This window comes from Quercus suber, unplaced genomic scaffold (assembly GCF_002906115.3).
Source record: "Quercus suber isolate HL8 unplaced genomic scaffold, Cork oak 2.0 scaffold_140, whole genome shotgun sequence".
Taxonomy (NCBI): Eukaryota; Viridiplantae; Streptophyta; class Magnoliopsida; order Fagales; family Fagaceae; genus Quercus; species Quercus suber.
The window spans coordinates 572,639-591,963 of NW_027069601.1; the positions used below are offsets into that span (position 1 = coordinate 572,639).

General features: G+C 36.7%; 1 protein-coding gene and 2 long non-coding RNA genes across 3 annotated transcripts; 2 read left to right on the forward strand and 1 right to left on the reverse strand.

The window, feature by feature from the left end:
- LOC111998098 (putative F-box/FBD/LRR-repeat protein At5g62970) lies at positions 1-2,254 on the forward strand (the record flags this gene model as incomplete). The annotated part of the gene is made up of 4 exons (XM_024030207.2): positions 1-603; positions 688-828; positions 920-1,184; positions 1,782-2,254. Coding segments are annotated over 4 exons (1,026 nt in total), but the record flags the coding sequence as incomplete, so codon positions are not given.
- Positions 2,255-10,921: 8,667 nt separating this feature from the next.
- LOC136068883 (uncharacterized) lies at positions 10,922-13,361 on the forward strand. The gene is made up of 3 exons (XR_010630183.1): positions 10,922-11,857; positions 12,223-12,500; positions 13,197-13,361. It is a non-coding gene; the product is annotated as an uncharacterized LOC136068883 (long non-coding RNA).
- Positions 13,362-17,913: 4,552 nt separating this feature from the next.
- Positions 17,914-19,096, reverse strand: LOC111999368 (uncharacterized). Its single transcript, XR_002881590.2, has 3 exons — positions 18,979-19,096; positions 18,605-18,881; positions 17,914-18,246 (listed from the first exon to the last, which is right to left on the reverse strand). It is a non-coding gene; the product is annotated as an uncharacterized LOC111999368 (long non-coding RNA).
- Positions 19,097-19,325: the final 229 nt, after the last annotated feature.

Genomic DNA, 19,325 nt, shown 5'->3' on the forward strand with positions numbered 1-19,325 from the left:
AATGTCCAACAACTCCATCTCGAGATTTACCTTGATGGCGGCCAAGACGATAGTCATGCTTACGAGGGGGAATTTTTCAAGTTGCCCAGTAGCTTATACACTTGCAAAGCAGTTGTGGTTCTCGAATTAAGAGGTGGGATTGTTCTCGATCCTCCTCCTTCCTTTCAATTCCCAAGCCTCAAGATTCTGCGTCTGTCCAAAATTAGATATGGATCGATGAACAGTATCTCGACCCTCATTTCTGGCTGCCCAGTCCTCGAAGATTTGTCAGTGGTAAGAGTTTGTACGAACGTGATCATTCTTAAAATAAAGGTACATACCCTGAAACGTTTGCATATTGGGTTTAAATCATATAAGCCAGAGCCTCCTGATTACAATCTCGAGATACACACCCCAGCTCTCGAGTACTTTCGATTATCTGGCCATTTGCGCAACATCGTTTTCCATGAAAAACTAGCCCATTTGATTGAAGCACGTATCGATATTTATGCTCTTGAAGATTGGACTCGTGTATATGAGATATATTATGGAGACAGGATATTCAAGCTTCTTAGAGCACTAAACAATGCTAAGTTCCTTTCATTGTTTTCTGGCGACAGAGAGGTAAGACCCCTTTTTATATTTTATCATGTTTTTCTTGTTTTGGATTAAAGCTTAAAATTTTTCATTTTTGATCTTGTGGTGCAGTGCATAGCCTTTGGTTCTATTTATCCTTCCATGTTCCAAAATTTGGTCCGATTGAACTTTAAAGTTACTCCATCTAATTGGCACGTGTTACTAGCCTTGCTTCTAGTGGCTCCTAATTTGGAAGTTCTTGTTGTTAATAAGGTAAGTTTAGGATAATCAGAAGATGATATTGTTAATTAATGTTCCCTAGATTTACACTTATGATCTACTGTCCTGTGTATGTTGTCATTAGGATTATGATAATGAAAATCGGTTATGCTGGATGGAGCTACCGGATGCTCCTGGTTGTCTGTCATCATGCCTTAAAACTTTTAATTTTGATGGATTTGAAGAATTGGAACATGAAGTCAAATTAGTAATGTATATTTTAAAGGAGGCAAGAGCCTTGAACACAATGACAATCAAAATTCCCGCTAAACTTTCGAAGGAAGATGTTTTTGAGACACTATCAATGTTCCCAAGGCTCTCAACAACATGTCTAATTACAGTTGAGAAAGGTATATAACTTTAACTGGTACTTAGCAACTAATTTTGAAGGTATGTTGTAAATATTTTATCTCTATAATGTAACCTCTTTATGTGATAAAGTGACATTACTATTTTGCGGTGGTTATTTGGGTGAGATTGTTTTATAGAAGTTCCCTGGGTTTGTGGTAACTAATATGCAGAATGTCCATTCGACCTTCATAAGATACATATAGCTGGTTTTTGAATCAGGCCAACATTTTGATAATGGAATTTTCATAAATAAGCTTTTGCCACCACATAGACCTGGAATTATTGAACCTGGATCAATCAATCTGTGGCCTAACTATGACAATTGAAATGGTAAAATAATTTTTGTTTCTATCAAAATTGTGACCTCAAAACTTATATTTTGGAAGAAACAATTGTTAGTTCTGAAATACTGCCAATTAGCTCTAATTCAAATGACACTTTGTCCTTACTCAATAATAGGATGGAGGGTATGGTCATTGGTTCAAGACTCACAAGATAAATGTCTGACTTACCAATAAAAAAAAAAAATTGAAATACACTTTCCTTATCAAATTTAGTTTTTCTATATTTATTTACGCATATTTGAACTCTTGCAGATAACTCTTTGGAGTAATTGGTGGCAACTTCATTATGCGTCTTGACCATGAGCTGGGTTTTGAATGCTTATTGCATATATATGTATATATGCAGGGTCTAAGGTACCCTATGCACCCTAAAGGGGTTATACATAGTATGATGCACTTCTTGGTGTAGATGAAATGGTAATGTAAGATTTCAAAGTTAAATCTTTTTGGGAGCTTTTGCTTTATTACTGGTTGTATTTATTAAATACTTGCAGCCATTTGTTTATTAATGAACTTCTAGATTTTTGTAAGTAAAAGTGCTTTGCGATCAATGTTTCGTTCATGAATTCATGTATATAGATGGTTTTTTGTTGTCAATCCCAAGTGGTAGCACAACTGGTTAGGGACAATGCCTCATAAAGTGGAAGTCACTAGTTTGAATTTCCTCCTCCCCCTTCCCCAAGGCCAAAACTCACTTATCAAAAAAACAAAAAAAGATGTGTATTTGGTAGTGGTAGAGACCTGTTTTTGGGCTGTTTAAACACCCGTATCTTAATTCTTAAATGTTTTTATATTTTGACTAGGAAGCTTCTAGATCCAAAAAGTTGTAGTTCTTCTGATGTCAATGTGTTCGTATTCTGATATGCTTACATGGTTTATGGAGATCCTGTTAGTTCATGTATTGCGTCTGTAACAGGGGATTTAAATCCTGTCAACATTTATGTTACTGACAAAAAAAAAAAAAAAAAAAAAAAAAAAAAAAAAAAAAAAAAAAAAACCAACACCATGAATAGACAATTTTCCCATCTATCTAATTCTTATACTTTCTTCTTCATTTTTTGATTTGCTTTTATTACTGTTCTTGCTACTGTTATTTTTGTCTTTTGCCCTCTTTTTGTATAAGAGAATAGGACAAACAAAAATTTATTATATCATTCTTAAAAAAAAAACCCAAAAATTTATGATTTCTTTAGATTAGGATCTACCTATATTCATTAATGCTTCTCATAATCTCATCTCAATTTCCATTTCTTTAAAAGTTTCTTTAGGAGATTATCTAGTATGCTCATTATCAATAAGATTTCCTCCTCAGTTCCTTCTTATCCCACACCATATAAAAGAGTGTGTGCACGTCTATTATGTTGAGTTGCTTTGGCTTTCTGCTGTAACGCAACCAATTGCTTTGGATCAAGATATACTTGTAGGCATTAATGTTTCTTCTCTGGGTTGTTCTAAAGTTCTACCTTCTGATGCAATATCAAAACCTCCCTCACTTTGAATGTAAATGTTGTCCTAAGGATGCATGTCTACTAAATGTAAGTTGGCCTTATCAGAACCAACTTTCATCATTTGCTTGCCCTTCAACTCCATTCGGGAAGTGTCATTCTTGGCTGTTTTGTGTCTAGTTATCATTGAATGGGGATAACCTCTCTTCCAGTGGTCATTTATGTTCTACAGATCAGTCTTTTATTCTTGTTTTTAAGCTATGGTCCCACTCTGTGGTCTTGATACTTACAACAGTACGTTGTTTTCTTACCATGGGGGGAGGTGTTATTTGATCTAGAGCTCATTGGCTTCAACGCATCGGACAAACAAAGTACTTGAATTTTTTTATGGCGGCATTGATTGGCCAATCTGTATCTCTCCCTGACTTTAGTGTATGTTTGGAACAATTGATTTTGCTTAAATTTGCTGAATACGTGTTGAAAGCATGTTAAAGTATATTTGTAATTTGAAAAAAGTGAGAAAAAGAAAAGTGGGTATTTAAAAAGTTGTATATAAAAGCTAAAAAGCAAAAAACTAGCTTATCATAGCCAAGAGCAAGGACTTTATTCAGGAAATTTCAGCTTGTCATAGTCAAGAGCTAGCTTATCCTCCCATATATTAATTGAGATCCCAATGCCAATTTAAAAACAAGCAAATTTCTTTATGAGGTTCCTGAACTTAAATTCCTCTCCATAGCCAAGGGCAAGGGTTGGGCTTCAATGGCTTTGAGGAAGGAAGTACTTGGATCTCGTCATCTTCACCCATTCTTTGCTAATATCTTCTACGAGCATTCGGCCTAATTTTTCTATGAGAGCTCGATTAAAATCCACTGCTCTCTTGAAAACAAGACCCCCAAAACATTTCAGTTTGCATAAAGAATCCCAAAATTCCATACAACATCTCTTTTAAATCCCATCTGATCCAAATAAAATTTCTTTTAGAAACATCAATGTTAGAGCAAAGATAAGATAACCCTGGAATACATAAAATGGCAACAAGTACAGATTTTGCCAAGGTAACACTGCCAACATTTGATAGAACTTTTGTTTTGGAATTGATTTTCTCAACAATATTAGCAAAGAAATGCCCCCTTTTTTCTTTTTCTTTTTTGGTTCAAAATCAAATTCTAAAGAGAAAAAGAAAAGAGTTTGGGAAAATTATAGTGAACAGAAGTAGGAAAAGAGAATGAGAGAGAATACTAAGGTTATGTGGTTCGGCCTACATTTACTAGATAAAGCTCTTGACAGCTAAATTGTTACCGTTAGCAATATTATCAATGTGTATTGTACAATAAAACCTAATAGGGTTTAGGCGTATAGCTGGAGACTACAAGTATTAGGATTAGGACTTAGGAGTACAGGGACTTTTTATATAATTGGACCTCTTGGTCTATTAGACATTAGTAACTAAAAACCCAATAATTTTAATAGTTTTTATTGGAAACCCGAGGAAGATTGTAGCTTAGGTTGCTACTGAAGAAAATTGAAGATTTGGATGACATAATTCTATACAAATTTAGAAACTCCATAAGAGACATCAGCCCATTAAGATTTGCTCTTTGAAATAGATGAGAAAATATTTCAGTGTGATGAAAATAATGGGGAGAGAGCGTCTCCTTGTCTTAGGGCTTGTTTGGATGGAGGGGAAAATGAGGGGATGGGGAGGGGAGTAAAGTAGAGTTGACTAAAAATAGACTAATTTTAGACTAAATCTACTCTACTCTACTCCCTCTACCTTACCCTCAATCCAAATGGACCATTAGGCTTGTGTGGGGTTAAGAGAGACCAAAAGAGCCTCAACTGATCAATAAGGAGAGAGAGGAAGTTGTACACTTGTACTGCACAAAATCATAACATTTCATAACTTCAGAAAGAAAAATAAGATACCATTCATTGGAAACTCTAGGGTCTATTTGATAAGAGGATTTAAATATAATTTTTTGTTTTGCAAACCATAAAAAATGGTAAGCCCCACACTTGAATCTATTGTTTAGTTGATGTTTTTTATATATAATTTTCATAAAATTGTATTATATTTTTCTTGTTGGCACAATTGTTTATCAGCCTCGATTTAGTTGAACTCTTGGAGATACTTGGTTTGGGGTCCTACTTGGTATTCGATGACTCAAAATTTTGCTATTATATTTTGCCCACAAAGTTTTAAAAAAATCAAGTAGATCATTTAGTGCGATGCGAGAAGTAAAACTAACGTGGGGTTTATACTTAATATAGGCTGCATAAGAGGTTTCTCAGTTGCTTTAATTCTCAGATATAAATGTTTTATAAGAAATGTTTGAAGTGAACAGAAAAATATAAATACTTTTATGGTAGATTTCGGATATTTAATTATTTACATTATTCATTCAAAAGGTTGGGTTTAATTTGTCTATTCACAAAAATTTGCCATGATTACTTTATCTATCTTATGTACTTTTCTTACTTGGTGTTGATGAGATATATGTATTTGTGGGTGCACAAACCATCATCATGATCATACAAACCTGATTATAAACTTCATTTATAATAGCAAATGTGCACATGATAATATCAAAGTATCTCCTTTGTTGGCGCACTTTATCGTTATCCGTAACAATTGATGTGAGTTTCACTTGAACTTCTATTTTCTCTATAAAAAATACACATCTTTAAATTAAATTAGCTTGCATGCTCAGAGGCTCTTTTAATTTTTTTTTTCTTCTAAAGGTCAGTTTCTTCCATTCATTATAATTCGGAGTTTTTATATTTTCTAATAATAAAAAAAATACTTACAAGTGTAATGAGATTATATACAAAAAAATTATTTCACCTCTACATGAGGAAGAGATTTTTTTTTTTTTTGGTTGGGAGAGGAAGAGACTTATATACATAAGGAAGATATAAGATTGTGAGTGTAACCGTATATTAAAAGACTGTTAATAAAGAATTGTAATACAATTACAATTACAATTCTTTATTAACGATCTTTTAATATACGGTTACACTCGCAATCTTATCTCTTTCTTATGTATATAAACCCGATTTAAAACACTAATATTACTATTTTTATATGTGTTCTAATAAGTATTACTGTTTATTAAAAAAAAAAAAAAAGAATTGTAAGACAATTAATCAATTTAAAAAAAAAAATTGAGGAAAAACTCAATTATAGAGATACCAAAAAAAAAAAAAAAAGAAGAATTAGAAGAATAATATTAAAATATTATTAAAATAAAATAAAATCGAATGGTATAGAATTTATTTTTTAAAAAAAAAATAAAAAAGAGAGGAAGAGATTATATATATATATATATATATATAACATAATTACAATTGTGTATATCAAAATATTACCAATAAAACGTAAAATAGAATGAGACATAATTTTATTTTTAAAACCANAAAAAAAAAAAAAAAAGAAGAAGTAGAAGAATAATATTAAAATATTATTAAAATAAAATAAAATCGAATGGTATAGAATTTATTTTTTTAAAAAAAAATAAAAAGAGAGGAAGAGATTATATATATATATATATATAACATAATTACAATTGTGTATATCAAAATATTACCAATAAAAGTAAAATAGAATGAGACATAATTTTATTTTTAAAACCATAAAATAAAATAAAAGATAATTAAAAAAAGAAAAAGAAAAGAAAAGAAGTTGATATTGACTATCCAAAAACTTGAAGAAAAGAAGTTATAATGCAATTAAGTAAAAATTAATAAGAACAATTAAGCCATTGTTTCTAATGTTTTGCCTAATAGAGTTAAAAGAATTCTGCCACAGATTTTTTATGAATCTCAGAGTGTTTTTCAATCCAACAAAGTCATCTCAAATAATATTTGGGTTGCTTTTGAGACTCTCCATCATATGAAATTAAAGAAATTTGATAATTTGGGCTTTATGACTCTCAAGCTGTATATGAGCAAGACATACATAGAGTTGAATGGGCGCGTCTTTTTTTTTTTGGTTGTTTTTGTTGTTGAATGTAGTGGAAAAAAATGAGGTTCCATAGTAAGTGGATTCAGAATGCATTAGTTTAGTCTCTTACTTCATTTTGGTCAACAGAAAACCAAAATGCCATATCAAACCCTCCAATGGCATCAATTAAGGTGAACCTTTATCCCTAATCGCTTCCTGCTTTACTCTAGAGGTTTAAATGGTCTTATTCAACAAGAAGTTAGCAAGGGTAATGTAGCGTCAAGATTTGCAGCCCAAGCCCAAAAGGTAAGGGACTGGAGCCCAATAAACCCACTACAATGAATTTGTAGAGTGTGGGTGAAATAACTGGGTTGTCCGTGAAGTAAACAAAGTTAATCAAGATATCAAGGGATGAACTAGTGCGAAAACACACTTAAAACTGAACAAATTGATGTCCGAAGAGGTATATTAATGATTGAAAGGTTAATACAATTCTTAGAGCTACAGTAAAATCGTTCTCCTCTTCTTCTTCTCTTTTTTCCGATCCCCTTTCATCAGAGGCCTCTTCCATTTATATAGTCTCCTTCTAAACCATCTTCATCGTACACTTGTTCTTCATCTCTCTCTCTCTCTCTCTCTCTCTCTCTCTCTCTCTCTCTCTCTCTCTCTCTCTCTCTCTCTCTCTCTCTAGATAATAGTCCACTATTTTTTTTTTCTATGAACATGCCTTTGGACAATATATTAATAAAGAGAAAAGTAATCTCCTTTTCAGTAAATTAGTTCCTTTTCCATGAACATGTCTTTGGACAACATATTAATAAAGAGAAAAGTAATCTCTTTTTCAGTAAATTGGTTCCTAAAGCGACAAAGAATTCTATCAAAGTTTTGCTTGGTGTTCAAGAAATTAAAGAATACAAAAAATACCTTGGTTCACCTATTGTTGTGAGAAGAAATAAAAGAGCCAATTTAAACTATATCAATGATAGAGTTTGGGAAAAATTGCAGGGTTGGAGGAAAAACTACTCTCACAAGTAGGCAAGAAAGTATTGTTGAAAGTTGTTGTTCAAGGCATCCCTATGTTTGCTAGCTATAAGCTGCTTTAGACTGCTAGTGGGTTTGTGTAATGATATTAAAATGTTGCTCCGTAAATTCTGGTGGGGTCAATGAGGTGTTGTAAAAAAATTCATTTGAAAAATTGGGAATCTTTATATTAATCAAAATTGGCTGGTGGTATAGGTTTTAGAGATCGCTATAAATTTAATGAAGCTATGTTGGTTAAACAAGTGTAATGCCTTGATCATGAAACTATTCATTATGCTAAAACCTCATTTGGTTCTTATGCATCATGCATGAAAGAGTGTCTTATGGGCTAGAATGGTCATCTCTATGAGTGCTAGATGGAGGATTAGTGATGGAAAAAATATTAGCATCTATGAAGATTGTTGGCTACCCAAGAGAGAATGGTTGTAGAATTATTTCGCCCACTTCCCAATGATGCTAAGGTTGAGACTCTTATTGATGCTGATTCGGAGTGGTGGAGCTCTCATCCCATAGATCATGCGTTCCTTTCTTTCGAAGTTCAAAGGATTAAAGCGTCCATATCTGTGCAACCTCGCAAGATGATTTTCTGTTTTGGTCGAAGACTAGCAATGGGTCTTATTCTATCAAGTCGGGTTATCAACTTCTTTGTAAGGATAGTCATAGAGACTTTGCTTCGGTGTCAAACACTTGCATAATGTGGCGTTTGGTATGGGGGAATCCACATTACTCTTAGCATCTAGATTCTTAGGAATGTGATTCTAAGAATGCAGCTATTCTTACGTTTGGTTTCATTGGGAATCTCTTAAGATTCTTAGGAATGTGAGATGATAATGTTTGGTTTATTCTCAGAAATTTTAAATGAATTATTTATTTTTCCTTTTTTATCCTTAGATTTGAATGCGAACTACCAAGTCATTTAAAAAAAAAATATTCCTCTAAATAAATAATGAAAAACCAAATATAAACTATTAATCACGACAAATTCATTAAAATTGTAGTCTAACATTTCAAAATGACAAGTACAATACAAAAATAACTATTTAAATTCTCAAATGCTTTATTCTTAATAATAATTTTAAAAAGAGTTTAATCGATAACAAAACAACCTAACAACATTTAGGTCTATAAGACCATAGAAGTAGCAATAAAAGTAAACGTAGTTCATCAACAACGAAACAAATGCGATCTATTACATATATAATGTATTCACCCTTGCATCTGTGAGCACTTGAATAAAATAATCGTACCTAACATCCCTAGGCAATGAGTAAAAATAATCATATTTACGTGTATCAGCTGTAAGCAATTCTCCAGCTTTGATTCTTTCTGATGTAGAAAGTCCTTCGATTTTCAATAGCTCATTGAATACTTTCATTCTTCTCTCAGCTTCCTCTGACTCAATCTTGAAGCAAGATGCAATGGTGGCTGTGGGGCCAAAAGATCGGGCAGCCCTGGCCCATTCCAAGCCAGGCCCAAATGGTCTACTTTGAGGAAGGATGATTATCCGAGGCCAATTTAGGGGAAAACTCTTCTTTGGATCCATGCCGAGGACTCTTTCGTCCTCGGCATACTAAGGATAATTGTAAGGGGGGGGGGGAGGGGACAAACCCAGAGCAAGTTGTCACCTCCACACTTAATACGCTCACCTAACCCTTCTGGTCGCATTAATAGGGATGCAACCCCCGGGTAAGGCTACATCGATCAGGGTGAACCACTTGAGCACGGATACGACCTCTGATGGGATAGCCAGCCAGAGGAGAGGCCAATGGATGATCAACAGAAGGAGGAAAAGAGTAATATATAAGGGATACGAGCAAAGTGTAAAAAAGGGGGGGAAAATGGAAAAAAGAGTGGCCTGGGAAACAAGCCTCCTCGGCCATTGGCCGAGGAGCATCTCTCAGTTGTAAATTGGTCTAAGTGTTCTTTCAATAAGACATAAAGTAGTTTCGGCCCAGTGAAGGTCGGCTAGTGCCTAAACCTTCGATCCACTCTCTACAAATTCATTGTTCCGGGTTCGTTGGGCTTTCAACCCATATCTTTTGGGCTCGGGCTACAAAAACTGACCCTACAATTGGCGCTGTCTGTGGGAAGGATTAGTGCGCTGGCCGGCGCAACCGGCGGTCGTTCTAAGGGATCACTTTGTAGAAAGTTGACGGCGTATCAAAAAAAAAATCGCAGAAAAGTAGAAGATTTAACAGCAAAAAAAAAAAAAAAATTGATATTATTTCATAAGAAGAAAAGTACAAAATACAATCAGAGGCTCAGGCATGCGTGCTTTACAAACAAATTTACAAGCTAATCCTACAATTAGAGGCCCAGGCGGACTGATCCTAGAACTAGCTAGAGGGAAGTGTCAACCCGTGCTCTTATTGGTGTCAAGAGAATGGGAGAACTTGACAATAAGAGGGGGGTTGGGGTTGAGGCTGGCTCGCTTCAAGGCCACCAGCAACTCCTTGTCTGGTGCGGCGGAGCTTGAACAAAGTGAGGAGTAGATGCAGGCGCACCGGGACATCTTCCTCATGATGTTCCCTTGATTCTCTCCAACCCTCACAAGCGTTGGCCGTAGGAGACGGTAACGCTCGGGCACCAGCCGTGACGTGAATTCGCATCTCTCCGTCGGGGGTGTGCTCCGAAAAGAGACATTAGGTACTTCAACGACATCCCTCCGGGCACCATGCATGGCACCATCGGGGATACGCCTAAACTCTGCCGCGCCGGAAACATAGAAGGGGTTGCGGTCACGACGGCCCTTGGCACGGATGTCCTCACACCCGTCCAAAGCCGCCACATGTCCTCCAACTCCGGCCACAATCTGACGGGGTTATTGAAGGGCTAAGGAAATTGAGGGGACGCGTTTCTAATTGCGTTTGGGAATTCATGGAGTGTGAAGAAACCTTCCTCCCGAAGAGTCTTATATAGGGAATAAATGTTGGTNTCGAGTTTAATCACATTCAAGCCTTCATCTCATACGCGCATATTCCACTGCACCATCTCCACCAACCTTGTTGCGGCACTTGGATGGCCAAATCGAGCTCAAAACGAAAGAACACTCTCCAGACAAAGACACTTCGGTTGACAGAATCAGCAATCTACCGGACTCTCTTCTCTTCTTTGCCACGTTCTTTCTTTCCTTCCAACCAATGAAGCCGTCGTCACAACCATTTTGTCGAGCAGGTAGAAGCCCCTCTGGACTCTAATACCAAAACTCGACCTCGAAGATAATTCCATTAGCGACCACACAGTGTACAGTGTTTTAGCTCAACACGCAGCACCCATCCTCCAAAATTTCACCCTCTCATGGCGTTCTCCTTGTCGATCTTCCCATCTCAACAAATGGATCCACACAGCCATATCGCGTAATGTCCAACAACTCGATCTCCAAATTGAGTGTGGACGACTTTTCGAGTTGCCCCATACCGTTTTTCATTGCAAAAGTCGTGAAATTAAGCTCGATTCAACTCCCAAGTTTGAAGATTCTGCGTCTCTACGAAATTTGTTATACATCCCTCAACTCCTTCTCCAGCCTCTGCTCTGCTTGCCTGATCCTCGAAGATTTGAAAGTGCTAAGAGATGATACGGACAATGCAACCAATTTTAAAATAAATGTACCTACTCTGAAACGTTTATATATTGAGCTTGTATCATGTTTAACTGGGGAACCCCCTGATTTCAAAGTTGAGATATATGCCCCAGTTCTCGAGTACTTTCGATTTTATGGTGATTTGCGCAACCTCGTTTTCCTTGAAAAGCTAGCTCACTTAGTTGAAGCACATATCGATGTTCACACTGATAACGATTGGGTTCGGGTGTTTGAGTTTTATTATGGAGATAGGGTATTCAAGCTTCTTAAAGAACTAAATAACGCCAAGTTCCTTTCAATATTTCCTGGTGACAAAGAGGTAGGAGTAAGACCTCATTTTATCTTTTGGCATGTTTTTCTTTCTTCTTTTGTTGATGAGTATTGTTAGGACTAAGCTTTTTGATGTTATTATGTTTATAATCTTGCAATGCAGTGCATCGGCTTTGGTTCTATTTATCCTTCCATGTTCCAAATTTTAGTCCGATTGAACTTTAAAGTTACTCGAACTAATTGGCACGTGCTACAATCCTTGCTTGTAGTGGCTCCTAATTTAGAAGTTCTTGTTATTGATAAGGTTATTTAAGTTAATCAGAAAATCGAAATATGTGGTTAATTAATTTAATGTTTCCTAAACTTATATTAATGAGTTATGATCTACTACTGTACCGTGTATGTTGTCATCAGGATTATTACTATAAAAATCAGCTATGCTGGATGGATCCACCCAATGGTCCTGGTTGTCTTTCATCGCGCCTTACAACTTTTAATTTTAATGGATTTGAAGAATTGGAACATGAAGTCAAATTCATAAAAATATATTCTAAAGGAAGCAAGAGTTTTGAACACTGTGACAATAAGAGTTTCTGATCTACATTCGAAGGAAATTGTTCTCAAGAAACTTTCAATATTCCCGAGGCATTCATCAACATGTCTACTTACAGTTGAGATAGGTAGTATTGAAGGTATGTTACAAATATTTTATCTTTGTAGTAGACCCTGTTTAGTTGAGAAAGTGACATTACTAATATTTGGTTGTTAATAATCTTTTCATTTTCTGTTTTTACCTTATTTTGATTTTGTGATGGAGAGAGAAATAGAGTAAGTGTGGATCAATTAGCCAAAGTCCTCTAATCTCCTTGATTAATAGAAATTGTTTTTAAGTTTGTGACAGCCAATATGCACAACGTTCATTCAACCTTTATAAGATAACCATAGCTGGTTTTTGATCAAGCTAAAATTTTGATAATGGAATATTCATAAATAAGCTTTTGCCAACACTTGGTATGCTGAAACTATATAATCTGGCACACTCAATTTGTTGCGTAACTGTAACAACTAAAACGGCAAAATAATTGATTGTTACTGTAAAAAATGTGACCTCAATAATTATATTTTGAAAGAAACACTTGTAAGTTTCTAAAGAAAACCAAGTAACTCTAGCTCAAAAGGCACTTACTCCTTCCTTAGTAATAGGATGGAGGGTAAGTTTCTTGGTTCAAGACTCACAAGGTGCACATGTAACTTACCATTAAAATAAAAATAAAAAATAAAAAATAAAATAAAAAAATGAAATACTCTTTTTGTATCAAATGTAGCTTTTTCTATGTCAAAAAGAAAAGAAAAAAAATCAACCTTCACTAATATTTATACTCTTGCAGAGAACTCTTTGGTGTAATTGGTGGCAACTTCTATTGATATGGCATCTCCATTACTTGTCCTGACCATGTGCCTGGTTTTGAATGCTTTATGTATTGTTTATAAGGTACGTATGTAGGGACTAGAGTATTCTATGTACTCCATGGATATTAGATGTAATAAGATACACTTCATGGTGTGTAGATGAAATGGTAAAGTAAGATCTCAATGTTAAATCTTTTTGGGAGCTCCTGCTTTATTACTAGTTGTATTTATTAAATACTTGCTAGTCCTTTGTTTATAAATGAACTTCTGTGGTAGCACAATAAGTTGGAATTTATTTGTATTTCCCCTTACCCCTCCCTTGGGATCAGAATTCACTTATTGAAGGCAAAAAAATTATGAAATTTAGTAATCTTTAGAACGCATTTTTGGGCTGTTTAAACACCTGTATTCTAAATGTGTGTGTGTTTCGACAAGGAAGCTTCTTGACCCGAAACGTTGTTGTTCTGATGTGAATGTCTCTGCTTTTTCTGACATGCTTAGATAGTTAATGGAGGACCTATTAGTTATGTAGTTCAACTGAAACAGAGGCTTCAAATTGTGTCAACACATATGTTCCTGCAAAAAATTTTGAAAAGACAGGTTTCCCATCCATCTAATTCTTATACTCTTCTTCACATTTTGTATTGCTTTTATCAATGCTTTTGATATTGTTCTCTTAGTCTTTTGATATTAATGCTTTTATAGTGCACCAGTGCACTAGATGCAAGTCGTGTCCTTATGGAATTCTCTAGTGGCTGCTGGTGAATTTGAGTTGTAACTTTCGTCTTTGCAAACCAGACACCCAAAATGCTTAGTTGGTTAATTTTGCCAATGCAATAGCGAGTTTGTGGTATGTTAACATTTACCTTAGATGGCATACCTGGCACTACTTGATTTAAGCCTATATAGAAATGATTTTCGTTTCATGGGATGGTTGCTAATAATCCAAAAGCAAAGTTAGATAGGATGGTAGTTTATGCGCAAGAATATTAGAGAGGTAATTTGGGATTAAACGTTGGTAGAATTTACCAATTTACAAATTCAAATTAATTTTGAGGGTACAAACTAAAATAAATTAAATTGTCTACCAACGTTTTATAAAAATTTTGTTATGAAAATTGTTATTGCTGTTATGTTTATTTTTTGATGAGATTGTTATTGCTGTTATAGGTTAACTTTAATTTTATCACAAAATGAAATGAAAGCTATATATTGCATGGAAAATATTTGACTCCAAACATACTTGGAGCCTAAAGCTCCAACAACTAATAAAAAGATAATCTCGGGCGAGGTGGTGTCGACAACCTGCCTATCCGGACTTCTATCGCCTATCCTCAGCTGCTTGGACGGCCGCAGAGTAGTGTCCCCCTCCTGCAAAGGAACCGTTTCTCCTCTATAGGCCCCTTGCCCTTGTCCTTCCTCTTCTTGGGTGCGACAAGCACAGACTGAGAGGGCGAGCGTGTCTGGGGAGGAGGAGGGAACTTCTGCTGAGCGAAAGTCGACCTAGTCTTCAGTGGGTAGAGGAAGCTTGTTGGACTTCCCTGGCTGGCCCTCGATCAAGTCCAGCAAGTTGGTAGTTGGCTTCCTTTTGTAACCTATTGTTGGTGGAGGGGCTTCAGAAGCAAAGAGGTCTGCTTTGCTCAGATTAGGGTCACCCAGGTCCCCAGGCGGATCCTCGGACTGATCAAGCTGAGCAAAAATGTCAAACGGTCCTCCTCCCTCTCTGGACCTTCCTCGGCAGCCTCAGCGAACGGTTGGGAAGAGAGGGATAGCTAGTGTGACAGCTTCCTGATCGGAGGGCTCCTCGAGAATCGAAAATCCATCCTCGGTCACAGTAATCCTCTGAAGCCGAGGATCGTTGGCTAGGATGACGTGCTTTGGAACCGGGAACGACTTCTGGGTGGGCGTATACCCCAAGATTAAATGGGCGGCTCTAACTTAATGTCGTCCTCGTTTACGTAAACCGGCGCCCTTAGCACCTTCTGCAAATCTTCCTGGTTAGTCAAATGGAAGTGGCGCTCAAAAGCGTACGGGTCTGCAAACGGAAAACACCGCCATGTTAGCAAAAAGAAAAAGGGCAAGAAAACTTAAAACCCCTCCTACTCCTACTGCCCCACTTGGTACCCCTTCCGTCGTTGGGCAGTGAAGCCATCATGCCATGCCCCTGACATGATGAGGAAGTCTTCGCTAAGCCCCTTGTTGGACTCAGGGAGTCACTAGATGAGTTGCACACTGTCATCCCTCGTTTTCAGATAATAAGATTTGCCCCTAAGGTGCTGAAGGTTGTAGCACCAATTCACGTCGTGGTGAGTCAACCTTAGCCCCATCTTCTCATTCAGGACGTCCACACAGCCCAAAATCCTAAAGACGTTTATCCCACACTAGGTAGGGGCCAACCGGAAGTGCGTGAGGTAGTCCCTCATCACCGGTCCCATTGGATTGTCATTCCCCCTTCGAGGAAGGCGGCGATGGAAATTACCACTTCACCCTCCTGCTTATGTAAGTGCCAATCCCCATCCCCACTATATCTCAAACCTACATTGGCGGGGATTCGGTAGTCGGCGACGAATTTCTCCATCGTCTCCTCGGTGTGGACATATTTCTTAAACCTACCCATCCCAGTTGATGCCTAAAGAGCTAAGAAAGGACAAATGAAGGAGAAGGAATAACGGGAAAAGAGCTCAGAGAAGGATAGAGCAACTTACTGAAGAGAGGAGGAGCTCCTCGGACAAGCTTTATGTGCTGAAGATGTGAGAGTGTGGCTGGACTCAGAAAGGACGCACGAGAGCTCTTGATTACGAATGAAGAACAGGGAGAAGCAGTTCTTACGGGTATTTATACTCCGAATCGAGGAACGATGTGGGTTTTCCCGCCCATAAATGTGAGACGAACCCCCACCGTTGGATGGATAACGCCTCACTAGACGTGGGGAGCACAGAGCCGCCTGAATTTAATAATGGGCACGTTATGTGCTCCGAAACGTCAGTAACGTGCCTTGGGCAGATGAATTGACCCCAGTCCTGACAGGGTAAGGCCGAGGATGTCAAAATCTTACTCTCCGCCCGAAGATGCGTGCAGCAAGATTTTGAGAGGCTATTGTGGGGCCAAAAGATCGGGTAGCCCTGGCCCATTTCAAGCCAGGCCCAAATGGCCCACTCCGAGGAAGGATGACTATCCGATGCCAATTTAGGGGAAAAATCTTCTTTGGATCCACACCAAGGACTCTTTCGTCCTGGGCATACTAAGGATAATTGTAAGGGGGGACAAACCCAGAGCAAGTTGTCACCTCCACACTTAATACGCTCACCTAACCCTTCTGGCAGCATTAATGGGGATGCAACCCCCCGGGCAGGGCTACATTGATCAGGGTGAACCACTTGAGCACGGATACGACCTCTGATGGGACAGGCAGCCAGAGGAGAGGCCAATAGATGATCAACAGAAGGAGGAAAGAGTAATATATAAGGGATATGAGCAAAGTGTAAAAAGGGGGGGGGGAATGGAAAAAAGAGTGGTCTGGGAAACAAGCCTCCTCGACCATTGGCCGAGGAGCATCCCTCAGTTGTAAATTGGTCTAAGTGTTCTTTCAATAAGACATAAAGTAGTTCTGGCCCGGTGAAGGCCGGCCAGTGCCTAAACTTTCGATCCACTCTCTACAAATTCATTGTTCCGGGTTTGTTGGGCTTTCAACCCATATCTTTTGGGCTCGGGCTACAAAAATTGACCCTACAGATGCAATATGAAGTTTTGGGTTCCAACCACTAATAGGAATATGAAATGCGTCTGTCATGTGCAATGTACATGACTCAAACCTAACCAAGTGAGTTATGTATATTGCACATGACAATGACAAATATCATCTTTTTATTAGTTGTTGGAGCTTTAGGCTCCAAGTATGTTTGGAGTCAAATATTTTCCATGCAATATATAGCTTTCATTTCATTTTGTGATAAAATTAAAGTTAACCTATAACAGCAATAACAATCTCATCAAAAAATAAACATAACAGCAATAACAATTTTCATAACAAAAATTTTATAAAACGTTGGTAGACAATTTAATTTATTTTAGTTTGTACCCTCAAAATTAATTTGAATTTGTAAATTGGTAAATTCTACCAACGTTTAATCCCAAATTACCTCTCTAATATTCTTGCGCATAAACTACCATCCTATCTAACTTTGCTTTTGGATTATTAGCAACCATCCCATGAAACGAAAATCATTTCTATATAGGCTTAAATCAAGTAGTGCCAGGTATGCCATCTAAGGTAAATGTTAACATACCACAAACTCGCTATTGCATTGGCAAAATTAACCAACTAAGCATTTTGGGTGTCTGGTTTGCAAAGACGAAAGTTACAACTCAAATTCACCAGCAGCCACTAGAGAATTCCATAAGGACACGACTTGCATCTAGTGCACTGGTGCACTATAAAAGCATTAATATCAAAAGACTAAGAGAACAATATCAAAAGCATTGATAAAAGCAATACAAAATGTGAAGAAGAGTATAAGAATTAGATGGATGGGAAACCTGTCTTTTCAAAATTTTTTGCAGGAACATATGTGTTGACACAATTTGAAGCCTCTGTTTCAGTTGAACTACATAACTAATAGGTCCTCCATTAACTATCTAAGCATGTCAGAAAAAGCAGAGACATTCACATCAGANAAGGGGAAATTCAAACTAGTAACCTCCTTATAAGCTGTGGTCCCCAACTGATTGTGCTACCACAGAAGTTCAATTATAAACGAAGGACTTGCAAGTATTTAATAAATACAACTAATAATAAGGCAGAAGCTCCCAAAAAGATTTAAAATTGAGATCTTACCCTACTATTTCGTCTACACATCCGAAAGTGCAACTTACTACATCTAACCCCCTTGGAGTACATAGAATACTCTAGTCCCTGCATACATACCTTATGAACAATACATAAAGCATTCAAAACTGGGCACATGGTCAGGACAAGTAATGGAGATGCCACGTCAATAGAAGTTGCCACCAATTACACCAAAGAGCTTTCTGCAAGAGTACAAATATTCGCGAAGATTGATTATTATTTTTCTTTTTGTCATAGAAAAAACTAAATTTAATAGGAAAAGAGTATTTCAAATTTTATTTTTCTTTTTTATTTTATTAGAATGTTACACATGCACCTTGTGAGTCTTGAACCCAGAATCTTACCCACCATCCTATTTTCAAGGAAGAAGGAAGTGCCAATTGAGCTAGAGCTTCTTGGTAGTAATTTACAATTGTTTCTTTCAAAATATAACTATTGATGTCACATTTTTTATAGAAACAATCAATTATTTTGCCATTTCAATTGTCATAGTTAGGCAACAATTTGAGTCTACTAGAAAGATAAAATATTGTAAAATACCTTCAATAATACCTAACTCAACTGTAAGTAGACATGTTGATGACTGCCTTGGGAATATTGATAGTTTCTTGAGAACACTTTCCTTCGAATGTAGATCAGAAACTTTAATTGTCACTCTGTTCAAAACTCTTGCTTCCATTAAAATATATTTTATGAATTCGACTTCATGTTCCAATTCTTCAAATCCATTAAAATTAAAAGTTGTAAGGTGCGATAACAAACAACCAGGACCATCAGGTGGCTCCATCCAGCATAACTGATTTTTATAGTAATAATCCTGAGGACAACATACACAGTACAGTAGTAGACCATATAAGTTAAGGGAACATTAAATTAATTAACCATATTTCGATTTTCTGATTAACTAAACTAACCTTATCAATAACAAGAACTTCTAAACTAGGAGCCACCACAAGCAAGGATTGTAGCACGTGCCAGTTAGTTCGAGTAACTTTAAAGTTCAATAGGACTAATTTTTGGAACATGGAAGGATAAATAGAACCAAAGCCGATGCAGTGCATATATCTCAAGTTTGAAGTCAGGGAGTTCATTGAAACATGACACAACATCGATATGTAAACATGACACAATTTGAGTTCATTGAAACATGACACAACATCCATATAAGGTACGTTTTTTTAAAATTAGTTACAATGTAATTATCATCTCTCAGTACTTTCAAATCTTCGAGGCTCGGGCAGGCAGAGGCAGAGGCTCGAGA